This window comes from Sminthopsis crassicaudata, chromosome 1 (genome assembly GCF_048593235.1).
Source record: "Sminthopsis crassicaudata isolate SCR6 chromosome 1, ASM4859323v1, whole genome shotgun sequence".
Classification (NCBI taxonomy): domain Eukaryota; kingdom Metazoa; phylum Chordata; class Mammalia; order Dasyuromorphia; family Dasyuridae; genus Sminthopsis; species Sminthopsis crassicaudata.
In genome coordinates, this window is record NC_133617.1 from 465,650,779 (window position 1) to 465,674,713 (window position 23,935).

Here is a 23,935-nt window from a genome sequence, read left to right on the forward strand (position 1 = left end):
TAAAAAATTATTTAAAATTGTAGAATAATAAAAAAGAAAAACAGAAGATGAACACTAAAAGTAAATAAAACAAAAGAGAACATTGTCATCTGTCCAGTAGAACATCAGGGAGGATTCAAAATACATAACAACAAATTAGCAGTTCAAGAAAATATATATATTAGTAGAAGAAATTAGATTTATGAATGTTCATCTTTTCTTCCTATAAATTATTCTTTAGTTCTCTGTTGCACCCCTTTTATACTTGATTCTTTTTTTCCCTCTTTCAATTCCCCTACCCTCAAGCAAGCTATGGTTAAGAAAAAAGATATATTTATGTATACATATGTAGATATATACATACACCACCCTCCTCTGCCCCCTACTCTTTACTGTTTCTGCTGACTCTTAGCTTTCTGCCCCTTAACTTGTCTTGCTATTTACTTACTTTCCCCGTACATTGATCCCTCACTTGTCTTTTTCTCTCACCCTTGCTTCCCTATATGCCCATCCCTCTTTATTTCTGTATAGATTCTGTATAAAAGGATATTATATATACCCTTCATGAAATATATAATATATAGAGTTGCCTACTTAACCTATTCCTGATGATGAGGTTTTCAGAGCTAATTGCTCTAATACCTCTGTATCTATTCTTCCTCTATACCTCATTTGTATAATATAACTAACTATTTTTACCTTAACTCTGCCACAATCTTTTTTTGAGCTACCCTAATGTCAATGCTAAACATATGGTATACATTTTCCACAATAAATAATTTGTCCATGTTGAATTCCTTGAAAATTATCTTTGATATGTTACATTTTCTAATAAGTTAGGGTTTGGTTGATTAAAAAGTCCTGAAAATCTGCAGGTCCATTGAATATCCATTTTTTCTCATTCAATATTATAGATAATTTTGCTAGATATGATATTTTTGGTGGCACATCTAGTTCTTTTAATTGTTGGTAGATATGATTCCAGGATCTGTGATCTTTTATTGTGGCTGCTGATAATTGTAGCTCCTACATATTTGAATTGTTTGTTTCTTGCAAAATTTTCTCTCTCATTTGGGGGTTTTGAAATTGGGCAATTAATATTCCCATATGTTTTTCACAAAGGATCTTGTTGAGATGGTGATCGGTGGATTTTTTTCTATTTTTACTTTCTCCTCATGTTTTATCACTCCAGGACAATTTTCTTGCATTATTTCTTCCACTGTTGCATCAAGGTTTTTTTTTTTTAGTCACAACTTTCAGGCAGTCCAATTATTCTTATGTTTTCGCTTCTTGATCTGTTCATCAGATCTGTCATTTTTCTCATGTTTCACATTCTGTTCTATTTTCTCATTCTTTTTAATTTTAATTTTGTTATTTCTTGATCTCTCATAGCTTCCTTGGCTTTCTCTTGTCCAATTCTAATTTTCAAAGAATTATATTCATCTTTGAGACTCTTATCTCCTTTTCTTTTTGGTTAACTTTTTTTTTTTTTCATAATCTTGGTTTTTTTGGATAGTTTTTGTTTGTATCTTTTTTTAGTTTTTCCTCAGTTTGTCTCATTTGATTTTAAAATTCTTTTTTGAGTGCTTCTATAAATTCTCTCTGGGAAGGGAACCTTTCGTGATAGTCTTTGTAGTAGAAGCTTTTTTTTTTTTTTTTTTTTTTTTATTACTTAGTGTCCTCTCTGAAGAGGAATCCCCTGGTCTTTCTTATTACCATAGTAAGTTTCTTTGGTTGGAGTCTTTCTTTTTTGCCAGTTCATCTTTTTAAATAAGAGGTATTAGTGTAAGCACTTTTATTTGTGGGGTGGGGAAATGGTCTCTAGTTTCCCTTTGGTTCTCCCCTCCCCTCTGGAACCCCAAACCAAAAGCTCCACCCTCCTGTAAGAGCTTGCAAGCAGCATTGTCCCTGCCTCAGCACTCAGATTTATGCTGACTTCTTTGGGCCTAGGATTCTGGCTCTGTAGCATAGTTCATCCCAATCAGTCAAAACTTCTTTCCTCTTGGACTTAAATCCCCAACTCTTCAAGCTGCCAGGGAGGTGAAAGTTTCTGTGGTTCCTGCTGAGGCTTCAGCCAAATCTAGCTAATCCCTGGATCCTACTTGATATTTCTATGGAAGTTGCCTGGAGTGTTTGCACTTTACTCGAACTTTATTTAAATCTTCTTGGGTTGTATCTGGAGGGCCCCTGTTCTGCCACAAGTCTTGATTTTTCACCTATCTATGTTTTCCCTAAAGGCACAAATTTTTTCTATTTGTGCGGCAAATCTGGAGAACTTGAAGCTTACCAACCTACTCCTCCACCTTCCCAGAATCCTTCACCCGATAGGAAGAATTTAAACCAGTTACTGGAGTTTTTCAGTCAAGAGTTGTTAGACATTAGTACATATTACTGAGAAAATACCTGATGAATCTACTTTCTTAGAGTATAAGAAAAGGGTAGAAAAATCTATGGGGCATGGCTTAAATGCAGGCTTTTCTTTAAGTCTTTTCAGTTCATATCTACAAAACTCACTGGACAAAATCTATTCAGCTCATTCTTTTATATGTTTTCAAGTTATGTCTGGTTTTTGGGCTGTTTTGACATTGAAAAAAAAATTTTTTTAGAATGCTTTTTATTTTTATGTTATATTTCATTTAAGAGAAATTTTATTTCAAACAAAATAAGCCAACAAGATAAGAAGGGATAGCTAAGAAGGATTACTGGAAATGGGTTAGTCTTTCTCGAGTTACTAGGTGTTAACCATTTGCTTCAACTCTTCTCTTTGGTTTCTAGGTCTTCACCCAGTATCCTGACACTTACAGCCATTCGGCACCATGTTCTTGGAACTATCACCACTGACAAACTATTGGATGTTACTGTGACTATTAAGTAAGGCTAATATGGAGTAGACTGGTTGGGAGAAGGGAACTGGGGAGTCTCATATTTATAGAATTTTGGGCTGGAAGGGAGTTTTAGAGACAATCCCAATAGCAATATCACTTTAGAAATGACAAAAATAATGCTAGAGCACTTAAATGGTTTGCTGTCCAAAGTCATAAGTAGCTAGCATCATTAAAATCCAGATTTCTACTTTCTATATCCATTGTTCTACTACCCTACTTTTCTTAAATAGCATCAACATTTTTTCAGCCATTGGGACAAGTCATTTGTATTCTGTTTCATGTTGAATTATACTTAATCATGGAATTATACAGTATTTTCATTCATCTTAGTTCAGATATTAGGGCAGATTATTCTCTTAATTTTCCCTTCTTTAAACCTTTTGTTTTAAAGCTTGTGAAATGGAGAAGATAACTCCTCGCTAAAGAAAGTTTATGAAAATAAAAGTATAGCTCTAGTTATGTCCACATATCCATGTTGTTCAACAGGGAACTCTGATTTTCTACTATTAAAATATTGATATAATAATGCACATGTGATCCTTCAGTTTTCTAGAGAATTTAAAAGCTAGGTTTTTTTGTCAAATGAAATTTAAATACAATCTTTTTTTTGTCTTGGAAACCTGTTTTTTACTAATACTTTACACTTTCTTCTCAGTAGTGGTTGTAGTAGTTTTTAAATTCAATTTCACTTCTTTGAAATAGCATTTGTATGTCCTCTGAGTTTTGGGGTTTTTTTTTTTTTTGGTAGTATGAGTTATATTCCAGAAGAGAAAGGTCCAAGTCATAATAGGATGGAAGCAATGTACCAAAGATAATGGTATAATTAAAAATGGATAATTTCCAATAGACTTGTGATGGAGAGAGCTATCTGCATCCAGAAAGTTGACTATGGGGATTGAATGTGGACCACAACATAGCATTTTCACCATTTTTTTTGTTGTTGTTTGCTTGCTGTTTTTTTTTTTTTTCTCATTTTTTTTCTAATTTTTCTTATGCAGCATTATAAATATGGAAAAATGTTTAGAACAATTGCACATGTTTAACCTATATTGGATTACTTGCTGTCTAGGGGAAGGGTGGGATGGGGGAAAAGAGAGAGAAAAATTTGGAATATAAGGTTTTGCAAAAGTGAATGTTGAAAACTATCTTTGCATGTATTTTGAAAATAAAAAGCTATTCTCAAAATTTGTAAAAAATGGATAGATTCAGTTTCTATCAAGCATAATATATATTTAGCATTTTTTAATGAAAAAATATAATAGAATTTCAGAATTGGTCTATCCTGTATTTAAACAAGAATCTTTCTATAAAATATCCAATCTCTGATTATCTAATCTATGCTTTAAGACCAACAATGAGACCTACTTCTCATTCTGCTTTGAGGTAGCTCTGTTTATGAGGAAGTTGCTTTCCTTTCTTTTTTTCTTTCTTTTTTTTTATTTTTTATTTTATAATTATACATTTTTTGACAGTATATATGCATGAGTAATTTTTTTTATAACATTATCCCTTGTATTCATTTTTCAAGATTTTCCCCTCCCTCCCCTAGATGACAGGCAATCTCATACATTTTGCATGTGTTACAGTATAACCTAGATATAATATATGTGTGTAAATCCAATTTTCTTGTTGCACATTAAGTATTGGATTCCGAAGGTATAAGTAACCTGGGTAGATAGACAGTAGTGCTAATATTTTACATTCAATTCCCAGTGTTCCTTCTCTGGGTGTAGTTGTTTCTGTCCATCATTGATCAGCTGGAAGTGAGTTGGATCTTCTTTATGTTGAAGATATCCACTTCCATCAGAATACATCTTCATACAGTATTGTTGTTGAAGTGTATAATGATCTTCTGGTTCTGCTCATTTCACTCAGCATCAGTTCATGCAAGTCTCTCCAAGCCTTTATGAATTCATCCTGATGGTCATTTCTTACAGAGCAATAATATTCCATAGCCTTCATATACCATAATTTACCCAACCATTCTCCAATTGATGGACATCCATTCATCTTCCAATTTCTAGCCACTATGAAAAGAGCTGCTACAAACATTTTGGCACACACAGGTCCCTTTCCCCTCTTAAGTATTTCTTTAGGATATAAGCCCAGTAGTGTTGCTTTCCTTTCTTAACCATACTCCTAAAAAAACTTGCCTCTGCTTCTGGTTTCTGACCTCATTGCTCAGTTGAATCTGCTTCCCATCAACTTTATTCAGTCCTTGTTTTTTAAATTTCAAACTACCCTGTTCTATTAATTTTCAGCTTTTTTTTGATGTTCTCTGTGGGTTTCTGTGATTATTCTCTCTCTAAATTTTTCTTTTACCTGACTACTTCTTTCCAGTCTCCTCTATTAAATCAGAATCCCAGGTCACTTCTAACTGTATATTTCAAGACTCTGCCTTGGGCCTTTTCTTTCTCCGTATTCTTTCTTTTGGTAATATCATCAGTTCATATACGGTTAATTATCATTTCTGCAAATGATGCTAAGATCTATACATATCCAGTTTTTGTCTGAGGTCTAGTCTTGGTTGGGTATTTCAAATTCATTGTTCGTTTAAAAATCAACATTTACAAAACAACAACAACAAAAAAAGCTTATTATCTATTCCACCAGACCAGTCACCATCTTCTAAATTTCTTTATTTTGATTGCCACCATCCTGCTAATCACTCATTTATAGTCAGTGTCATTCTTCATTGGACATTCATTTACTTAGCAAAGTCAGATCACCAGATCATGTTTTTATCCTCATAGGATCACAGTTTCTCCTATCTCCTTTTTCAAATTATCTTTCCCCAGGACAGTCATGTTAATGGGAATTATTTTCCTGTTTTAAGTCATCCCTCTGCAACTCTCGACTCCCCCACCTTCCTCCTCCACTCCAATTTTCCACCCAGCTGCTAAGATGCTTATCCCCAAGTTTAACTATATCACTTTCCAAACTCTACTCCAGTGACTCCCTCTTACCTCTCAGTAATCCATTTGTTGCCCTTTATAACCTGGCCCCAATTTTCTTTTTCAGCCTTTTTATGCATTACCTTTCATAGATATGTTACATAGATACATCTTATTTTCTTCACACACCTGACATAATTTGCCATTTGGTTTCTTTGTTTTGGTTGTCCTTTATTGCCTCTATTATCTATAATTCTTTCCTTACCTCTTCTTGGAATCCTTAATCTCCTCATAATTTCAGTTCATGGGCTACCTTATTTACGAAGTCATGTCTGATTTCCCTTCTCTCTTATGTATCTATATTGCATATTTTGATACATATTTATAATCTGTCCAGGTTGAATTATAAGCTTTTTGAGAACAGGGATTATAGCATTGCTCCTAGTGAATAGTAGATACATGCTTATTGATTGATAGAAACCCTACTTCTTAGTTATAAAACTGATCAGCAATCCTCTAGCAACTTCTGATTTACCCGAGAATTAAAATTTATAGAAGCAAGGTCCCTAAACACTTTGCTGGTAAGAGAGATTGAATCACTCAGTTTGCACCCTATTCCCTTCCTTTTTTCCAGGTCTTCAATTGACAGTGAACCTGCCTTGGTTTTAGGCCCCCTAAAATCTGTACAGGAGCTCCGTAGAGAACAACAACTGGCTGAAATTGAGACTCGCAGGCAGGAAAGAGAGAAGAATGGCAAAGAAGAAGATGGAACAACAAAGCCCCCCGTACAAGAGATGGTGGATGACCTTCAGGGTCCTTTCTTATATGATTTCTCTTACTGGGCACGGTGAGTTGTATTAATCTATGTCCCTGTTTTTCTGCTAAAAGGGGGAAGAAAAATGACCAATATTAATTCTCTTAATTATTTTAGATCTGGAGAGAAAATCACTGTTACACCTTCATCTAAAGAACTCCTCTTCTATCCTCCATCAGTGGAAACAGTTGTCAGTGGAGGTAAAATAAAATCCATTGTGTTATATTGGATATTTTGCTGTATAGAAAGAGTTGATTCTTTTTTTGAAATTATAATTTATCAAGTGGTGCAAATAGTAAGAAAAGTCACCTTTAATTTATGTTCTTAAATTTTTTTCTTAAAAGTGAAGAGAGAATAAATGATTCTTTTTATGGAAACTTTGTTCCTGTCAGCTACTACTAGTTTCTCTTTTGCTTTTGGGGAATCTCATATATTATTCTTTTATATATTTTTATTCCTTGATGTAAAAGTAGAAATTGTTGCTTAGCATTGTACTCTGGTGAGGAGACCTTATGTTTCATTGTTCTAAATATTTCTTTTCATATGGATTTCAGCTTAGTTTCTTTTGGACCTCAGTTTCTCTATTCAATAAGTGGGCATGTTAGCAATGATCTACCTGGCTGAGGCTTAAGAACTGTATAAATCCATCCTTATTTAATATGATTATTACATTTCTTAGATATTATAAAAACATAGAATTATCTTGTTCATCTTTTCTTCCTCTTTAGAAAGCTGCCCTGGGAAACTGATAGAGATCTATGGAAAAGCAGGCCTGTTCTTGGAAGGCCAGATTCACCCAGAGTTAGAAGGAGTTGAAATAATTATTAGTGAAAAAGGAGCCACTTCTCCACTTATAACAGTGTTCACTGATGACAAAGGTAGCTATAGGTAAGTAGCTGAAAGGGAAGCATTTGTGTCTGTACAGTTTTTTCATTACCTGTATTTCCAAAGAAGAGAGGAAGCAGAGTTCTCTTGGATTAGCAAATCTGCATTTTATTTTCCTTCTCATTTTTTGTTCCTTTTTGATTTGATTTTTTTTTTTTTTTTGTTGTGCAGCAAGATATAAATATGGATTTAACATATTTTGGATTTAACATATTTTTGCATGTTTAACGTAAAAAAAAAAAAAAAAGATTAAAAGCAAATCCTTATGATTTTTTGTCTTTAAGTGTTGGCCCATTGCACAGTGATTTGGAGTATACTGTGACATCACAGAAGGAAGGGTTTGTTTTGACTGCCCTTGAGGGAACTATTGGAGACTTCAAAGCTTTTGCTTTGGCAGGAGTAACTTTTGAGGTATTGTTCTGATTGCTTGGTTTTGATTTAATGTTATAAATAAGTTAGGGCTCAGTTGATATATGGTATGTTTGTTAAGCTACTGAATTCAGAATGTTATTAGTAAAGTGACATTGAATTTAGAATATTTTCTGAATATTTGGAAAGTTTGTCATCTCCAGTCCTTCTGTGCCTTCTAATACCAGATTGTGCTTTATCCTTTTACCGTAATTTATCTTGCCATTTTAATTGTTATTTTAGTGAGTCATTAAATGATTCATTAGCAATATGGAATAGTAATATATAATAATAAATAATAATGGAATAGTAGTATTCCATTATAGTTCTATAACATAATTTATTCAGACATTTCTTAATTGATAGGCACTCTTTTAGCTTTCAGTTCTTTGCCACTATCAAAAGAGCTTCTATGAATAATTTTGTAGATTCAGGTCTTTTTCCTCTTTCTTTGTCTTTTTCAGGATATACACCTAGTTAGTGGCAATATTGGTCAGAGGACAATATGCATAGTTTAATATTTTGGGGGACATTGTTCTAAATTGATTTCTAGAATGGCCAAACCATTTTAGAGCTCTACACAAACATTAATTGGTATTTGTCACTTTCATTTTTTTGTCAAATTTAATATTTTGATGAATATGAAGGAGCACCTCAGGATCAATAAGTCAGTCAATATCTGTTAAGTGCCTGCTGTTGTGCTAAGCACTGGTGATATAGAGGCAAAAGACAGTCTTTGCCCATCAGGAGTTTACAGTCTAAAGGGAGAAGACAAGATTCAAATAATATATAACAAAGAAAGCTGGTTACAGAGGGAATTACCAGAGGGAAGGCACAAGACTTTAGAAGGGTTAGGGAAGGCTTTCACTAAAAGATGAGATTTTTAGATGGGACTTAAAGGACTAGAGGTAGATGATAGTTGGAACTGTTTTTAATTTTACTTTTTTCTAATTATTTGTGATATAGAGTACGTTTTTTATGTGGTAACCTTCCAATTTACCAGCCATCCTTTATCTCAAATACCACCTTCTGCAGGATAGCAGCCCCAGTATTCTCAGCAATTAAAACTTTCTTCTCTTGACATTACTTTCTCTCTACTCTTAATATATCCAGTACATATATACTTATTTATCTGTCTCTGCATTTTAATGTGAGAGTCTTGAGGGCAAGAACCATTTGCCTTTCTTTTTATTCTTAGCACTTGGCACAGTTCTTGGTGTAGAGTAAGTTCAAAATAAGTGTTTTTTGACTTCCCGATTGACTCACTCAAGGATAAAACTGCCCCGTGACAATAATAATATTAAGAATAATAGTATTTACATAGTACTTTAAAGTTTGAAAAGTGCTTCACATATGTTATCCAAATCCTCATAATAACTAGATAGATAAATGCTATTAACCTTTGGCCTTTGCTTCTGCTTCAGCAAAATTTCTCCATATATTTCTTCCCATTTTCACTAAGAGAATCCTTCATGGTTAGTATGAAATAACATTATTTTGATGTTACTTTATTCCAACAGATAAAATCTGAAGATGATCAACCACTTGCTGGAGTCCTCTTATCCCTCAGTGGAGGCGTGTTCCGATCTAACCTTCTGACTCAGGACAATGGGATGCTGACTTTTTCAAACTTGGTAGTGTATTCATTTATAATTTGCTGCTGTTGCCTTTAGGAGAGGTTAGGGATAGAGTGTGCATTCCTTGTGTTCATCTTGTAAAAAGAAAACTAGTCTAGTTTTTTAGATACTCTGGAGAACAAATTCAATTAGAATGTTGCTAGTACAAGTAGTTTAGCTGCTGATTCATGTTTCTTGTACATAATCATTGTGTTTTTCTTGCCTTCCACCTGTCACAAAGATGTTGTAATTAATTATCCAGGCCACAGCTCCTTCTCCCGTATATCTCCCATTGTTTCACAGCAGGACTACAATGTTTATGATCTTGAGTATTATAAGGTAGTTATTTTTTGTGTTTCTTTTCTTGGATATGTACCACTTACTGGGAAAAAGCCATGCAGGTGAATCACTAGTGTATCCTCAGAGAGAATACATTTATAGCCATTATGTCAGTCCTGTAGAAGGGACTAACTGTCCACAAAGATAGGATAGGTCTGATCTTTCTTAGGCTGTTAAGAGCTAGAGGAGCTATGTTAGCAGTAGTTCTGGCCTACCTGACAGCAGTTCTCTTCATTTCCACTGGTTTGAAAATGTTGTAACATTAACTTCCCAGTTTTGGTTGTTTCTTGGCAGAGCCCAGGGCAGTATTATTTTAAACCCATGATGAAGGAGTTTCGTTTTGAACCTTCCTCACAAATGATTGAAGTACAAGAAGGACAGAATCTGAAGATTGCCATCACTGGTTATAGAACAGCTTATAGGTAAGTCTCTGGGTCTCAAATAATGGTGGCTAGAGTGTAGGAGCTGGCTTAGAATTATGCTCACATGCTTTTTTTTTTTTTTCCTGGTTTCTCTAGTTGCTATGGTACAATTTCTTCCCTAAATGGGGAACCAGAACAAGGAGTTGCAGTGGAAGCTGTAGGACAGGGTGATTGTAGTATTTATGGGGAAGATACAGCAACTGATGAAGAGGGAAAATTCAGACTTCGAGGATTATTGGTAAGAATCGAAACTACTTTATCATTATTTCATCATTTTATCTGACTAAATGTTTTCTTTATTAATGAGATATTTTTTTAAGCATTTATCCATATGTAGGGCATTTGTCTTAGGGTCAGTATGCTAATAGAGCATCAGAGATTATAGTTTGATATGCATCCTATCTTAGGAAAGACTTTGTGTATCCCAGATATGGAATGAGGCATTTATTTTCAGATTTGGCCAGATTTGGTTTTTTTTCCCCTCAATAATCTATTTTTTCAAATATATGTAAAATGTAAAAATAGTTTTCAACATTCATTTTTATAAGTATTTGTGTTCTAAATTTTTTTCTCTCCCTTCTGAAGACAGCAAGCAATCTAATATAGATATGGATTAAATATGTACAATCCTTTTAAATGTGTATTCATGTCTGTCATATTGTGCAAGGAAAAAATCAGACTAAAAGGGGGGAGAACCCAAGAATGAAAAAAAGCAAATAATAAAAAAATGGTGAAAACAGTATGCTTTGATCTACATTCAGTCTCTAGAGTTTTCTCTCTGGATGCCATTAGCATTTTCCATCCCAAATCTATTGGAATTGCCTTGAATCACTACATATAGATTGGTTTTACTTAACTGTTGAAAGAAGGTTCTATTGCAGGTTCTGTGGGGGGAAGCCAATGGGAAATGACAGGGGTAATTTTTAAAAATAGCATTAATAAAATATTTAAAAATAAAAAAAACAACTTCATGTGTGCTACTTTGCCCAAGATCATTATGGATGGAGATATATTGTTCAAAAGCTCCACAAAGAATTGTGAGTTAGATTTATGAATGAAATCAGATTTTTGCTGAATCTTTTTATGAGGCATGCTTTTTGTCCAAGTCTGGAAGACTTTATGCAGTTAGACAATGTTCTTGGAGAATAAAAGCAAATCCCTATGTTCTGCTATAGGTTTTCCTGGCATAAAAATGATAAGGTACCATCTGTTCCACTCTGGCTTTGTGATAATATCTTTAAAAAAATTGATATCTAAATATGTCCCTCGCCTACCCAGTGACGTATCCCTTATAATAAGCATTGAAAAAAGAAAGAGGAAAAAAAGGGCAGTTCAGCCAGACCAATCAATATGTTGACAATATTTGAAAGTATACACAATATTCTTTACCTGTAAGTATAGCATATGCCCAGTTCTGCAATGGAGATTACAGTTATAGATGTTCTTCAGGTTTTAAAAAATTTCCATTGTTGTAGTTATTCTGTAGATTGTTTTTTTGATTTTGTTTACTTCATTCCACATCAGTTTGTAAATGTTCCCATGTTTCTCTGAATTCTTTTTTGTTATTTTTTGGAGCGCAGTAGTATTCTATTATATTTGTGTTTTGCAATTTGTTTAACTATTCTCCAGTTGATGGACATCTGCTTTGTTTCCTATTCTTTGCTTACACAAAATGCAACTATGAATATTTTATTTTATGTCCCTCTCTGTCTATCCACTTACCTGTTTTTCTATCGCTTTTGCTTCTGTTTTTGAATTTTTCTACTTCTGGCAGTTGCTTCTGGGTTAAAGAGTATGAAATTTAAGCCATTTTTAAAAGCATAATTCCAAGTACTTTCCAGAATGGTTGGAACTGCTCTTATTGTGGTAGCTTTCATCTTGTTCTTGTCAGAATCATAATGTTTCAGAATTTTTTTGTTCAAAGATAAAAATAACTATTTAAATGAGACTGCTTCAGATCCCAGGTGAGGCACAAAATGTGTAACTAGTGATCAGAAATTGGTTGGTTCCATGATTGGTTTTAAGCTAACTATTCTAGTGATAATAATTTATATTTATATAGTACTTTTCAAAATTTACAAAGTGATTTCTTCATAACAACTGTACATTATTCCCAAAGATGTTAAACAACTTTTCTCAAAGTCACCTAGCTGTTAAATGAGCTGGGATTAGATTGCATGTTTAATGCTCTTTCCACTCTACTGGAGTGTCTCTCAATAGAAGATTAACAGATTTTATGCAGTGGGGGTGAAATAGTATTTTTTTGGTTAAGGCCAAAAAACATTGCATGCACTGAACTCTTTCAGGATTTGTAATTGGTTTTATTTGTAGCCTGGGTGTATATATCATGTCCAGCTCAAGGTTGAAGGTAATGAACATATTGAAAGAGCCCTCCCTCAGCATCGAGTAATTGAGGTAAGGCATTTAACTCTGCAGTGAATCTTTTAATGATTAACTTATACTCTAAAAAATTTGAATTAGCTACCTGCATTTCACTTATTTGGGGAACTTTAGATCCTACCTCTCAGGATAATATTTCTGTAGCTATAGAATGAAAAAATAGAACCATCAATTTTGGTAAAAAATTTGGACAACTGGTCCCTTATTCTCCGTTAAGCTGTTGGTTCCTCAGAGAATTTCAGGTATATGTTTATGAAGCTTTTCAGATCAGACATGAAAGAGAACGTCATTTTACATGGTAAAGGATTGTTTCATTGTTATCCAATTTTTTCCTTATCCAAATGAACTCACTTATCTCTTGACTCCCCTCAAAGGTTAATTAGACTTCTATTAGATGGGCAGTCTTTTTGCAATGATGGTCATTATTTAAGCTAAATTGTCAAAGTAAAGCAGTATATATTCAATTCAGTAAAAAACAGGCCAGGATTTTCATGTAGAGCATTCTTCTAATCTCTTCCCTCCTGCTTATGGTCCTGCCATAAGCCTAATTTGTAAAGTTTAAGGGAATGGTAAAAGAAAAGTAACTTTGACTTAGAATGGGCCATTAAGATAGCATCTAAGGTAACAAAGTAGAATGTGGTACTCTGATTTGAAAAAGAGTGATGCTAAGAGGACGTTCAAGTAGTATTTCATGCTCAAATTTTGTACCTTTTTTTCTGCCCTCCTTCTCCTTCCCCCCACCCCCAGGAAGGAGAATGGTAGTTTTCTGTAGACCTTTGAACTGTTATGTTCTCTTAGCATAAGCAGCTATTTTGATCTAAAGTAAATTTCAAAAATTCGTACAATTAGAAAAAGTTGCTTTCTTGGATTAATTCTAAGTGTGTGCATTCATTCTTTAATAAATTTTAGGTTGGTAATTCTGATATTGATGATGTAAATATCATAGCTTTCCGCCAGATAAACCAATTTGATTTAAGTGGAAATGTGATCACTTCTTCTGAATATCTTCCTTCATTATGGGTAAGCTCAAGTTTGTTTTTAATCTAAATTTAATTTTGACTTTAAGATGAGTGGGAGCCAGGTTATTAAGTGCTGAAGTACTAAATATATTCTTAAATTGATCAGAGAAATTGATATATAAAACATGACAATAGTTAAAGTTAGGATTTTATTAAGTTTGATTACAGCACTGTCAGAATTAATATCGGGAGTTACTGAGATTTAAAAAATAAAACTGATCTGAGCTCAGATGACCACATTTGTCTACAGTTAATCTTTGTGCAGATTGTAGAGGAAAGCTGATGAATAATCAATATAGCCTGGGGCTTAAAAGCAGAAAGACAATGTTAATATGATTTAATACCATTTACTCACCTAGCTTTTCACCAAAAGATCCTTTTCATTCACTTAGTGTTCTTGGGGTATTCATTTAGTGTTTTTGCAGTTTTATAATTGAACTTCAAATTTGAATTGATTTGAAAGGAGTTTTGAGATGTATTTTTCATAAAATGATGAAAAACTGACAGTGTAGGTGTACACAAAGTGGGACGCTTGCCTTATTGGATAGGCATACCTAGCTAGGGCTTTCACCGTACTTAGTATCTGTCAAGACTGTGCACAGCCTTTCCTTAATGCTCATTTGCTCATAGTTCTGAGGATAAAAAGTGGTTCCTTTAGCCTGAGAAATTTAAATAATATTTTAAAAAGCCCATTGAAGTGTTTCTTGAAGCAACAGAGGGAGGTAAATGCAGGATAGAAGTACTTTTTTAGGTTTTTAACAAATAATTGGGGAGAGAAGAGATTGAACATAATTTTGAAGCAAGATTGAACTTAATTTTGAAGCAAAGAAAAGAGCTGAGGAAACTTTAAATTTCCATGAATCCTCTCCTTGTCAGGGCCTCAAATGATGTTGAGGGTATTATAAATAACTTGCTAGTCTTGGGTATTTTCTCTTTCAAATCTCTGCTTTTAAAGAATCTTTTCTCTTAAGAATTAAGATATTTCCAAGATGTACAAAATGTGAATCCTATTCTGGATTCAAAAGCCCATTGAAATGCTTTCTTTCTTTGATTCTTTTTTTGTTTTTACTCTCACAGGTAAAGCTTTACAAAAGTGAAAACCTTGACAATCCAATTCAGACAGTCTCTTTGGGCCAATCTCTCTTCTTCCATTTCCCACCATTACTTAGAGATGGAGAGGTAATAGATATTATTAATTTTAGGCATTTGTTGTTGTTGTTTCCTCTCTTCTAAAAACTATTATGATCTCAAAATACAAGATTTTATGGTCCTACTCTTCCATTCCTTTGCCAAAGAATTACTGAGTGCTCTGTAATCAAAAGAGTTTGTTATCTTGTTAATATAAAAATATTATTTTTAATAAGAAATAGCCACCTCTTTTGGGGATTAAGAGAATAAACTTCAAGGATTTTTTGGGATCATCTTAGTGATAGACTCATACTTTGGGATCTCTTAAAGGATTCTCAATTAAGGGAGACAATAATTTCCAGTTGATAAGATCAGATTTCTTGGCCATTTCCAAAGCTAATCTGCCACCATATTCTATGGAATGATATAGTAATACTTAGCCATATGTAATAATATATAGCTATATATATATAATATATATAGCCATATAGCTATAAAATAATTTGATAGGTTGGGGGAAATTTTCAGAATGTGTATATCCCAAGTAAATATTTTTCTTAAATTAATGTCCTTGGGACTCTATATACTTAGTCCAGCAATACAGCCATTAGTTTAAAACATTTACTTCAAAGAAAATAATTAAATCTATCCTCTTTGGACAAAATATGGTCACTATTAAGGATCTTTGAGAAAATGTGCTGTATTCCATAAAACAATTCTCAGAAGAGATCCAAAAATCTGAGCAAAGCAGTTTAAGAGGAGAAGAGAATGAACCCTAGATTGGCCATGGCATTCTGTGGCCAGAGCCCTCTACTTCCATTCCTTCCACTATCATAACCTCTCTGCCACCATTCAGATGGTGCTCCAGAGAGGCTGAGGAATAATAATGACCCAGAGAGTAGTTAATATCATTGGAAAACTTCTTGAAGAAAATATAGAAACGTTAACTACTCTCTGGGTCAAAGGATTTGGACATTAGAGTCCCGTTCCTCTTCATCCTTTTTCTCTTTCTCCCCCTCCTCCTTTTATGCATAATTATACATTACTTTTCAGAATGGTTTTGCCAATTTGCAGTTTAGTCAACAATGTGTTAATGTGCTTGTCTTCTCATAGTTCCTATAACATTATGTGCTCTTATCTTTTGCCATTGTTGCCAGTTTGTGGGGTGTGAAGCAAAATCTTAAGATTTGTTTTGATTTTCATTTCCCTTTTTGTTTGTGGGGTGTGAAGCAAAATCTTAAGATTTATTTTGATTTTCATTTCCCTTTTTGATGATTTGGAACAGTCTTTTCGTGTTGTTTTAAATGTGTTGATAGTTATTGACAATGTTTTTTTCTTTTCTCTTTCTTTTTAATGGACAGAATTATGTTGTTTTACTGGATTCTACACTATCCAAATCCCAGTATGACTACACCTTGCCTCAGGTTTCTTTCACTGCTATTGGATATCACAAACATATTACTCTGATTTTTAATCCTACAGTAAGTAAAAAAGGGAAATTTTTTTTTTTAGTGGGAAAGAAAAACATGAAAATATAGAGATTTTAGCTGTTTAAAAACTATAGATTCATTAAGCTAAATGAAAACGTTAATTTGTGGTTTTCTAAGTCTGTTGAATTTGAACCTACTATATTGTCATGCCTCTCAGGTAGCCACTAACATTTTATTTTAAGCCTTTTATATACAGTCTCTTTTGCATATTTAAATATCTGTGGGATTATAGAGATTATGATAGCTGTGAAACTAAGACCCACAGAAGTGAAGTAATTTGCATTCCAATAAGTGTCAGAGGTGAGATTGGAACCTAGGACCCTCCTGACCCCAAATACAGTATTCTGTATTCCTTGACTGAGGAGTAGAGAGTCTGATCAGATCCCTAACTTTGCAAAGGTAGCTTTGCAAAAATGAATTGTTTTCAGCAGAGCCTCAAATTCTGGGATTTTGGAAATTGTATTTTAGGTGACATGGAGACGAAATGTCTAACAGCTTCTTCTCAGTCCCAGCAATGTTAGAATATGCCAAAGATGATTATTTAGATTAATTTTTTGTCTCTGTCTTTGTGTACATCCAAACTCTTGGTGAAATGAGAGGGCCTTTGTGAAGTGGCACTGACAGATTAAGGTTGCAAATATTCTCTAGTGCTTCTTTGCCAATATAGCAGAAGCAGAATGATCTCTGGAATCCAGGACACTGAGGGAACCTGGTATGAGGTAAATAGAAATACTTTTTGGTGATGGCCCCATAGGCAAGCCCAAATTATAATATATCACCTTTGCAAAGCTGGAAAGGTGAGCCAAACAAAGACCATCTATAGGAGTGATAGATATAGTAACTAAATTTCTCTATTGTATGAATCAGGTAAAGGTAACTGTGTTAACCTGTTGAGCCCTTAAAATCAGCAAGTATATAACAATAACCAGTGTAATATCATAATTTCCTTTAATTCATTTATTTGGTTATATTTACTTTAATGCAGGTGGCATGGTATATATTAACCAATGTTATTATAAATACAAATTTCTTGGCATTGGGAGAACCTAATTCTTTTGGCCTTGTATTTTTTTTTTTTTAATATATGCTTTTGGGAAATATTAGTTCATTTATCTGGGACTCAGTTTATTCTTCTATAAAATGGGGTTGAAAATGTTTTTCACCTGGCCATTTTGAAAAGTATTGATTGCTAATATCTATACAGGAAATTACACTAAGAATTTGGAGATATCCTGTATATTGCTTGAAGCTCTTGAAAGGATAGGGATAGGGCCTGAAACTGTGATTTCATTAGAAAATAGGGAACTCATGGGTGAGGAACCTCTCAGTACAGATTGTCACCTTCTCTACAACTAAGTAGTCTTAGGGACCTACAGCTCTGAGTAGTAAAATGACTTGTCCAGGCTCACACAACCATGTCTTCTTGGCTGTAAAGCCATATCTCTGTCTGGTGTCCATCACACTTGCCTATAGGCACAAGGTAAATGTGTATGGTATTATGGATAATTTAGTAATGAACTTTTCTCTTGATGTTTTCAGAGGAAATTGCCTGAACAAGATATTGCCCAAGGTTCTTACATCGCATTGCCCCTGACATTGCTTCTGTTGCTAGCAGGTTATAACCATGATAAGGTAAGAGTTCTTTAATTCATCAAGAGTAGTTAAGTGTGATGGACTACAGGTTGAGTTAAGGAGAGCTTTCTTTCTCAGTTGCTGTAGAAATATCAGCTAAAAAAGACCCAGACTGAGTAAGATATAAAAGTGCCCAGTAGCCTTCAGAGGGTCAAGAATTAAAGAGGTGCACTTGTGCACTATGGTTTGTGAACATTTGTTATTGAATGTAAATCTTGGGTGAAGAATTTGGATTCCTTTTAGGTTTTTTATTTCCATCTTCTCTGTCTCCTCTAGCTTATTCCTTTGTTGTTGCAATTGTCAAGCCGACTACAAGGAGTGCGAGCCCTTGGTCAAACTGCCTCTGACATTGGTGCCCCAGAGGAGGTAAAGAGACAGGCAAAAAAGCAGAAGACTCGGCGGACGTGAAGAAAAAGACATGTTACCTTAATTTGGACCTATGCCAAGCTGGGGACTGGGGCATTTTGGAAGCAAGGCCTTTGGCTGTATGGATGCTTTGGATAAATGATGAATTGCAGAAAATTTGAGAAAAATTTCTATTTGTTCCACAGCCCTCCCTCAGTACAGTTTACTTTTTCTTCCAATTCTCTATGACTCCTTACTGTTTTAAAATTAAGAGTTACATGAGTGGACCTCCTCTCATCTCACTTGGCTGAGCACATATTTTGGAATTGAAGATAATTTATTTTTTTGTCATGGAAATATTTTAAGCTCTGCTGATGATGTGAGAATGTAACTCTTATTTTTGGCATTATTTTGCAAGAGGAATTCTAGTTCAATAAATAATATTCTCAGTTTCTTTAAGTGTAATTTTTTTTGTGGGGGAGGGGGATTTTTTTTTTTTTCTGATTTTATTTTACATTTGGGACCTATTTAAGAAATAATCTATCTCCTGTTCTAGGAAGTTGTGTTGATTTCAGGAAAAGAGTAAATCTAAACTCACATCTTACATCTAATCTTAAATATGATTTAGATATTATTGTATAAGATGTATATAGGAATTTTAAGTTAACAAAACTTTATTAGCATTGGTCTCACGTTTCTTGGAAAGTAGTTAATTTGTTTTAAGCACAGCCTTATTAGGAGAATAAGATCCAAAAAAGTAAGGTTAAGTATAGTTATAGTAGGTGAATCAGTGGCAAATAGGATAGAATGGAGGAGTTTTCTGCCTGTTGATGACTCAGTCCACTTAGGTGACTATTGACACCCAGCTATAGACTAGTTTTACATGTTAACTGCTTTCTACCTTAGAAGATCATGAATTATATTGAAAATCTTGGGAAAGATGCAATACATGTCCCATTTCTGAAAGTGTTTTCTTAGTATTACTTCATATGGATGCCCAGAAACATTCCTTTTAAATGTTAATGGTGCTTTTTATTGACATAGTATAAAGGTTAAGAGCTTGTGAAAGATAGAAATAAATGTCAGTGAATTCTTTGCAGTTTCTGATATTGCCATCAAGTGGCAGTGTTCAACTTTTGAATGACCAGAAATTGTACTGGACCTTTTTTTTTATTATTATTTTAAATACTCCTTTAAAAGGAGAGATGTTTGAATTTGAAAGTTTGGAAGTTGAACTAAATCACATGTAAAATTTTTCTGCCTTGGGTTGTACAAACTCCGATTGCCTTTGATTCTCCTGTCAGAAGCAAGACATAATTAAAGATAATGATTATAGATAACAATTTCTCATACTTAGGTCGTACATTTTCTTTGTAAGTAACTCCATGAGATTAGTAGCACAGATATTATAATCCTTATTTTATGGATGAAGAAACTCGTTACTCAGGAAAGTGATGACCTCAATCATGCAGCTAGTAAATGTCCAAGCCAGAATTCATACAGGTCTTCCAAATCTTAAGTCCAGTTGTGAATACTTCTTTTAGGAAAATATTTTGCTTCAACAGGACAACTTGAAGAATATCTGACTCATCAGGGCCTACTTGTGCCTCTGTGTATTTGGGGGGGATTACATTCAGTGTACAGAACTCACTCAATTCTGGTTACTAGGTTTTTGGAAACACAATTCTCAGGTGATTTACATGCTTCTTCCCTGGATCTCTAGATAATAGGGAACCATTATAAGTTCTTTTTGTTTTTACCTAATAGTATTTTATTTTTTTTCCCATTACAAATAATTTATAAGTTCTCGATTAGCATGATAAAATCCTTTTGATTCTCCTTAAAAAGCAAAAATGACATTTCTTTATTGAGTAATAATTGCTTATATCTTTGTAGCACTTTATGGTTACATAGTACTTTTCTTATACATTAGCTTATTTGATCCTCATTACAGCTTGGTGATAAAGTAATCTCATATTGTGGCATTAGGGATTAAATGACTTTCAAGGTTACATTCTTACAAATCAGAACTTGATTCTTAAGTCTGCTGACTTAATATGTTGAATGCTTTTCTGTTGTGAAGTATGGAAAGGGATTTAGCAAACAGCTATTTGCTAAAGGTGGTTCTGTTTTTAGAAGTAGAGTCTGGAGTGCTCACTCTATAGATTCTGGACAATATGACCTATTATCTTTTTGGGCTTAATTTCCTTATGTGCAATTGAAGGGGACTCCATTTCCTCAGGATTAATCCTTATCATACCTCAAATAAAAACTGTACTACTTTCAGTTTCAAAGCTCTCCATTGTAGTCTTACTGGCTACTTGACCTAGGCCGTAGTTGTGATTATAATTTCTTTGTCAAACTTACCCACTAAAGACCTTGTCTTGCTGCTAATACATATCATCTAGATGAAATACTACTTATCCAGTTCAAATCCAGGTACATCCATGTATGCTTCCTTAATTCCTTCAACTTGATATGATTTTTTCATCTTGCAGACACTCTTCTAGCATGTTGGTCGAATTTTTCATTTCAGATCTTGTATTATCTTTACTTGTGTGTACATGCATATCTCATTCCATTCTACTATCTCTGGCTTCTTGACAGCAAGAAATGTTACTTTCATTTTCTTATTTCTGCTTCAGTACCAAGTATAGAGTCTTACAAATAGTAAATGCTCAAGATGGGTTTGATTGTTTGAGTTGATTTTACTTAATCCTGCCTTTATTTCCTTCTTTTAAAGATTTGAAATCATTTCTCTGTAAAGTTTTTCCTGTGAGTTTGTTGTATATGTGGGCAATTGCCTCTTGTCATAGCTTTGTATTTTATTATGTCAAATTCCAAAAGGGATTTTGCCTCTAAAATTGATGTACAAAATAATGTACTATATTAGTCTGATATGTATTAGTGGGTACTTTTGATGATAGTGATGATTCCTTATCTCATAGAACCAAAGAACCTGTTGGAAGGGAAGTGATACAAATGAAGCTTAGTTCTGAAGTTCTCATGAAGGCTAACATATTTACTTTATGATGCAATGACTAATCTTAGATTATATTAAAAAATAATTTTAAAGGATCTTTAGTTTCTTTTCCTGCTGAACTTGGGAACATCTCAAATTGTAGCAAATTTTAGTGTCTTTAAGGAAAATGTTAAAGGAAGAAGTTGTATCAAATGGACAAGATAGCAGTGATTCTTAATTCCGGTAATTTCAATATTTTCGAAATTAAAATTAATATGACATATTTCCAGTGTATCTAATGAGATCATATTTGTGGGGCCTGAATGCTTTTTCTTGTCCTCACAGGTGGGATAACTGGACAAAGTAAGGACATTGATAGTGGTTGCCATTTAATTTTTCTGTAACTATCCTTGTAAAAGAGAATAAGTGTTAATGATTATTAAAGGAGCAATTTTAAGCAAAATAAAGATCTGCTTATTTTTGTTTCTGATATGGATGACATTGGTAGATGTATTGCAAAATACTGTTAGGTTCTTACTAAGTGCTAATGAGATAATGAGATATTAGGTTCTTACTAAGTGCTAAGACGGTACTTAACAATTCTCTAGTTCCGTCCTTTACTGGGAGTTTTACTTCTGTGAACTCCTGGGGAAGAACTTGCATGCTTAGGAGGAGCAAGTTCATTGGTTGAAGTAATTTTTCCCAGAAGACCTTGCATTATCCCATGCCCATTCTCAGGGAGGATAAAAGAGGGTGGCAGAGATAGAGAGTCTTGTCAGGATCAGACTTGAGGTGGAAGAAGTCTCTCCTCTAGACCAGAGAGCAATCGGCAGTCTCTGGAGACAACAGAACATTACAAAATACCATCTTAGAAAATTCTTAACATAAAATCCATAGATTACTAATAGTTTTTTTTTTTTTTACTAAATCATTAGAAATATTTGTAATAGATACTTAATTTTTTTTTTGTTAAGTACAAAATGATAGTGATAAAATCAACTTTCCATCTATGAAAATGATGCTATTGTAAGTATAATACATAAGTTTGTAGTGACTTTGTAACCAATCACCTTTTATAACATTGGACAAATCTTTTTAACTTATTGGGTCTATATCCTCTTCTTTAAAATGGGAATTTAGATATCTCTAAAGTTTCCAATAGCCCTGAAATCATATATTCTATCAGAGGGACATAGACTTGGCACTTTTTTTTAAGAGCAAGGCTTGGTTTGTCCTAACAACTGTGTCTCCCCCCTCTCCCCATGTTTCTATCCTTTGTACTCCCACCCTCCAATTAGGGGCCTGTGATGACTGGAGCATAATGAATTAGCTGAAATCACAAGAACTGTTACCACTACTTAACAGCACTGTATAAAAACTCAACCAAATCAATAGGGGAACAATGAGTTCTATTCTTATGCTATTTCCTTTTTAAAATGAAGAGAAAGGAATAAATGTAAATTGTCTAGTAGGCTATTTATCAAAGTGGTATACCACTGAGCAAAGCTCACAACTCACTTTTTTGAGAATGAAGTAGATCATTAATATTGAATGTTCATAATATATTTGTTAGAGATGAATCAATTTAATTTTTTTACTGTATTTTTAAATAGAACTTGCACAGAGCAGGGGCCAAGATTGACTCTCTCCAGTTGTTTCTGAGGACTTAGACTAGCCTATTAATAGGATATAGAGAATAAGATTTTTCAGAGAAATGTATGACTTTGGAAGATCGTCATTTTTTTGCCCTTTAAAAATTTCTAAGTGCTTATAAAATAAGATTCCTTTAAATGTGGAGTCATAGAATTGTATAATTGGAAAAGACCCAAGTGATCACCTACTCTAACTCCCCCCCCCATTTTAGATGATAAAACAGACACGGAATCCAAGGCTCTTACATCAATACATAGAGAATCTTAAGTTATTGGAAAAAACCTATGTACAGCATTCTCCTGATCAACAAATATTTAAAGAAAATTAATTTGAAAATTAAATTGTTGAAAATATGACCTCATATTTGTTAGGTACTTATTATGCTAGATATTAGGGATACAAATTCAAAGAATGAAACAAAAAGCTTACATTTATAACAGACAAGTTTATATATAAGTATATAAATAAAAGAAACATATTAGGGAAGGGGGTACCAGTAGTTAAGATTAGGAAAGTTTCATATAGAATAGTGGTACTTAAGTCATTTTCAAGAATGACGGATTCTTTGATAGGTAGTGAAAGGAGTGAATACATTCTAGGCATGGAGGATGGCCTGTGCAAAGATGGGGAATGTAGTAAGTCACAGAAAAGTTCAAGAAAGAAGAAAATAACTGGACTGTTTCTAATTATTTGACATTTTCCTTTTCCATTTTTGTGAGGTTTCAAAATTGCATGTGCCATATTCATTAAACTTCTTAAGGTAGATTTTAGATAAATTTTTAATTGATGTGAATCTTCCTGTATACAGAACAAAGAGAAGGTCAATCAGGATCACACTGTATATACGTGTTTATTGTCTAAGTTATACTCAATTTGGAAAGATAGATTGATTTATGAAGGGCTTTGAAAGCTAAACAGAGGACTTTATATTTTATCCTAAAGGTAATGTAGAGCCACTGAAATTTGAAACAATCAGATCTGTGCATAAGGAAAATCACTTTGACTAGGATAACAATCAAGAGATTGTTGGAATAATCTGAGAGGTTCTGAGCAGCTAAAAGGTA

At 33.6% G+C, this 23,935-nt stretch overlaps 1 protein-coding gene across 2 annotated transcripts in view; it reads left to right on the top strand.

Annotated features, from left to right (window-relative positions):
• Positions 1-18,710, top strand: part of LOC141550342 (BOS complex subunit NOMO1) — a 45,634-nt gene extending 26,924 nt beyond the window's left edge. Inside the window, exons 18-31 of one of the 2 annotated variants that reach the window (XM_074280890.1) lie at positions 2,755-2,850; positions 6,393-6,605; positions 6,690-6,772; positions 7,301-7,460; positions 7,742-7,868; positions 9,386-9,499; positions 10,115-10,242; positions 10,339-10,480; positions 12,574-12,657; positions 13,552-13,662; positions 14,739-14,840; positions 16,151-16,300; positions 17,760-17,911; positions 18,188-18,710. In XM_074280890.1, coding sequence (XP_074136991.1) covers positions 2,755-2,850; positions 6,393-6,605; positions 6,690-6,772; positions 7,301-7,460; positions 7,742-7,868; positions 9,386-9,499; positions 10,115-10,242; positions 10,339-10,480; positions 12,574-12,657; positions 13,552-13,662; positions 14,739-14,840; positions 16,151-16,300; positions 17,760-17,873 — 1,624 coding nt within the window. In that variant the 3' untranslated portion in view covers positions 17,874-17,911; positions 18,188-18,710. The remainder of the gene's footprint in view (positions 1-2,754; positions 2,851-6,392; positions 6,606-6,689; positions 6,773-7,300; positions 7,461-7,741; positions 7,869-9,385; positions 9,500-10,114; positions 10,243-10,338; positions 10,481-12,573; positions 12,658-13,551; positions 13,663-14,738; positions 14,841-16,150; positions 16,301-17,759; positions 17,912-18,187) is intronic. The other variant, XM_074280889.1, reaches the window with a different exon arrangement.
• The last annotated feature ends 5,225 nt before the right edge of the window (positions 18,711-23,935 follow it).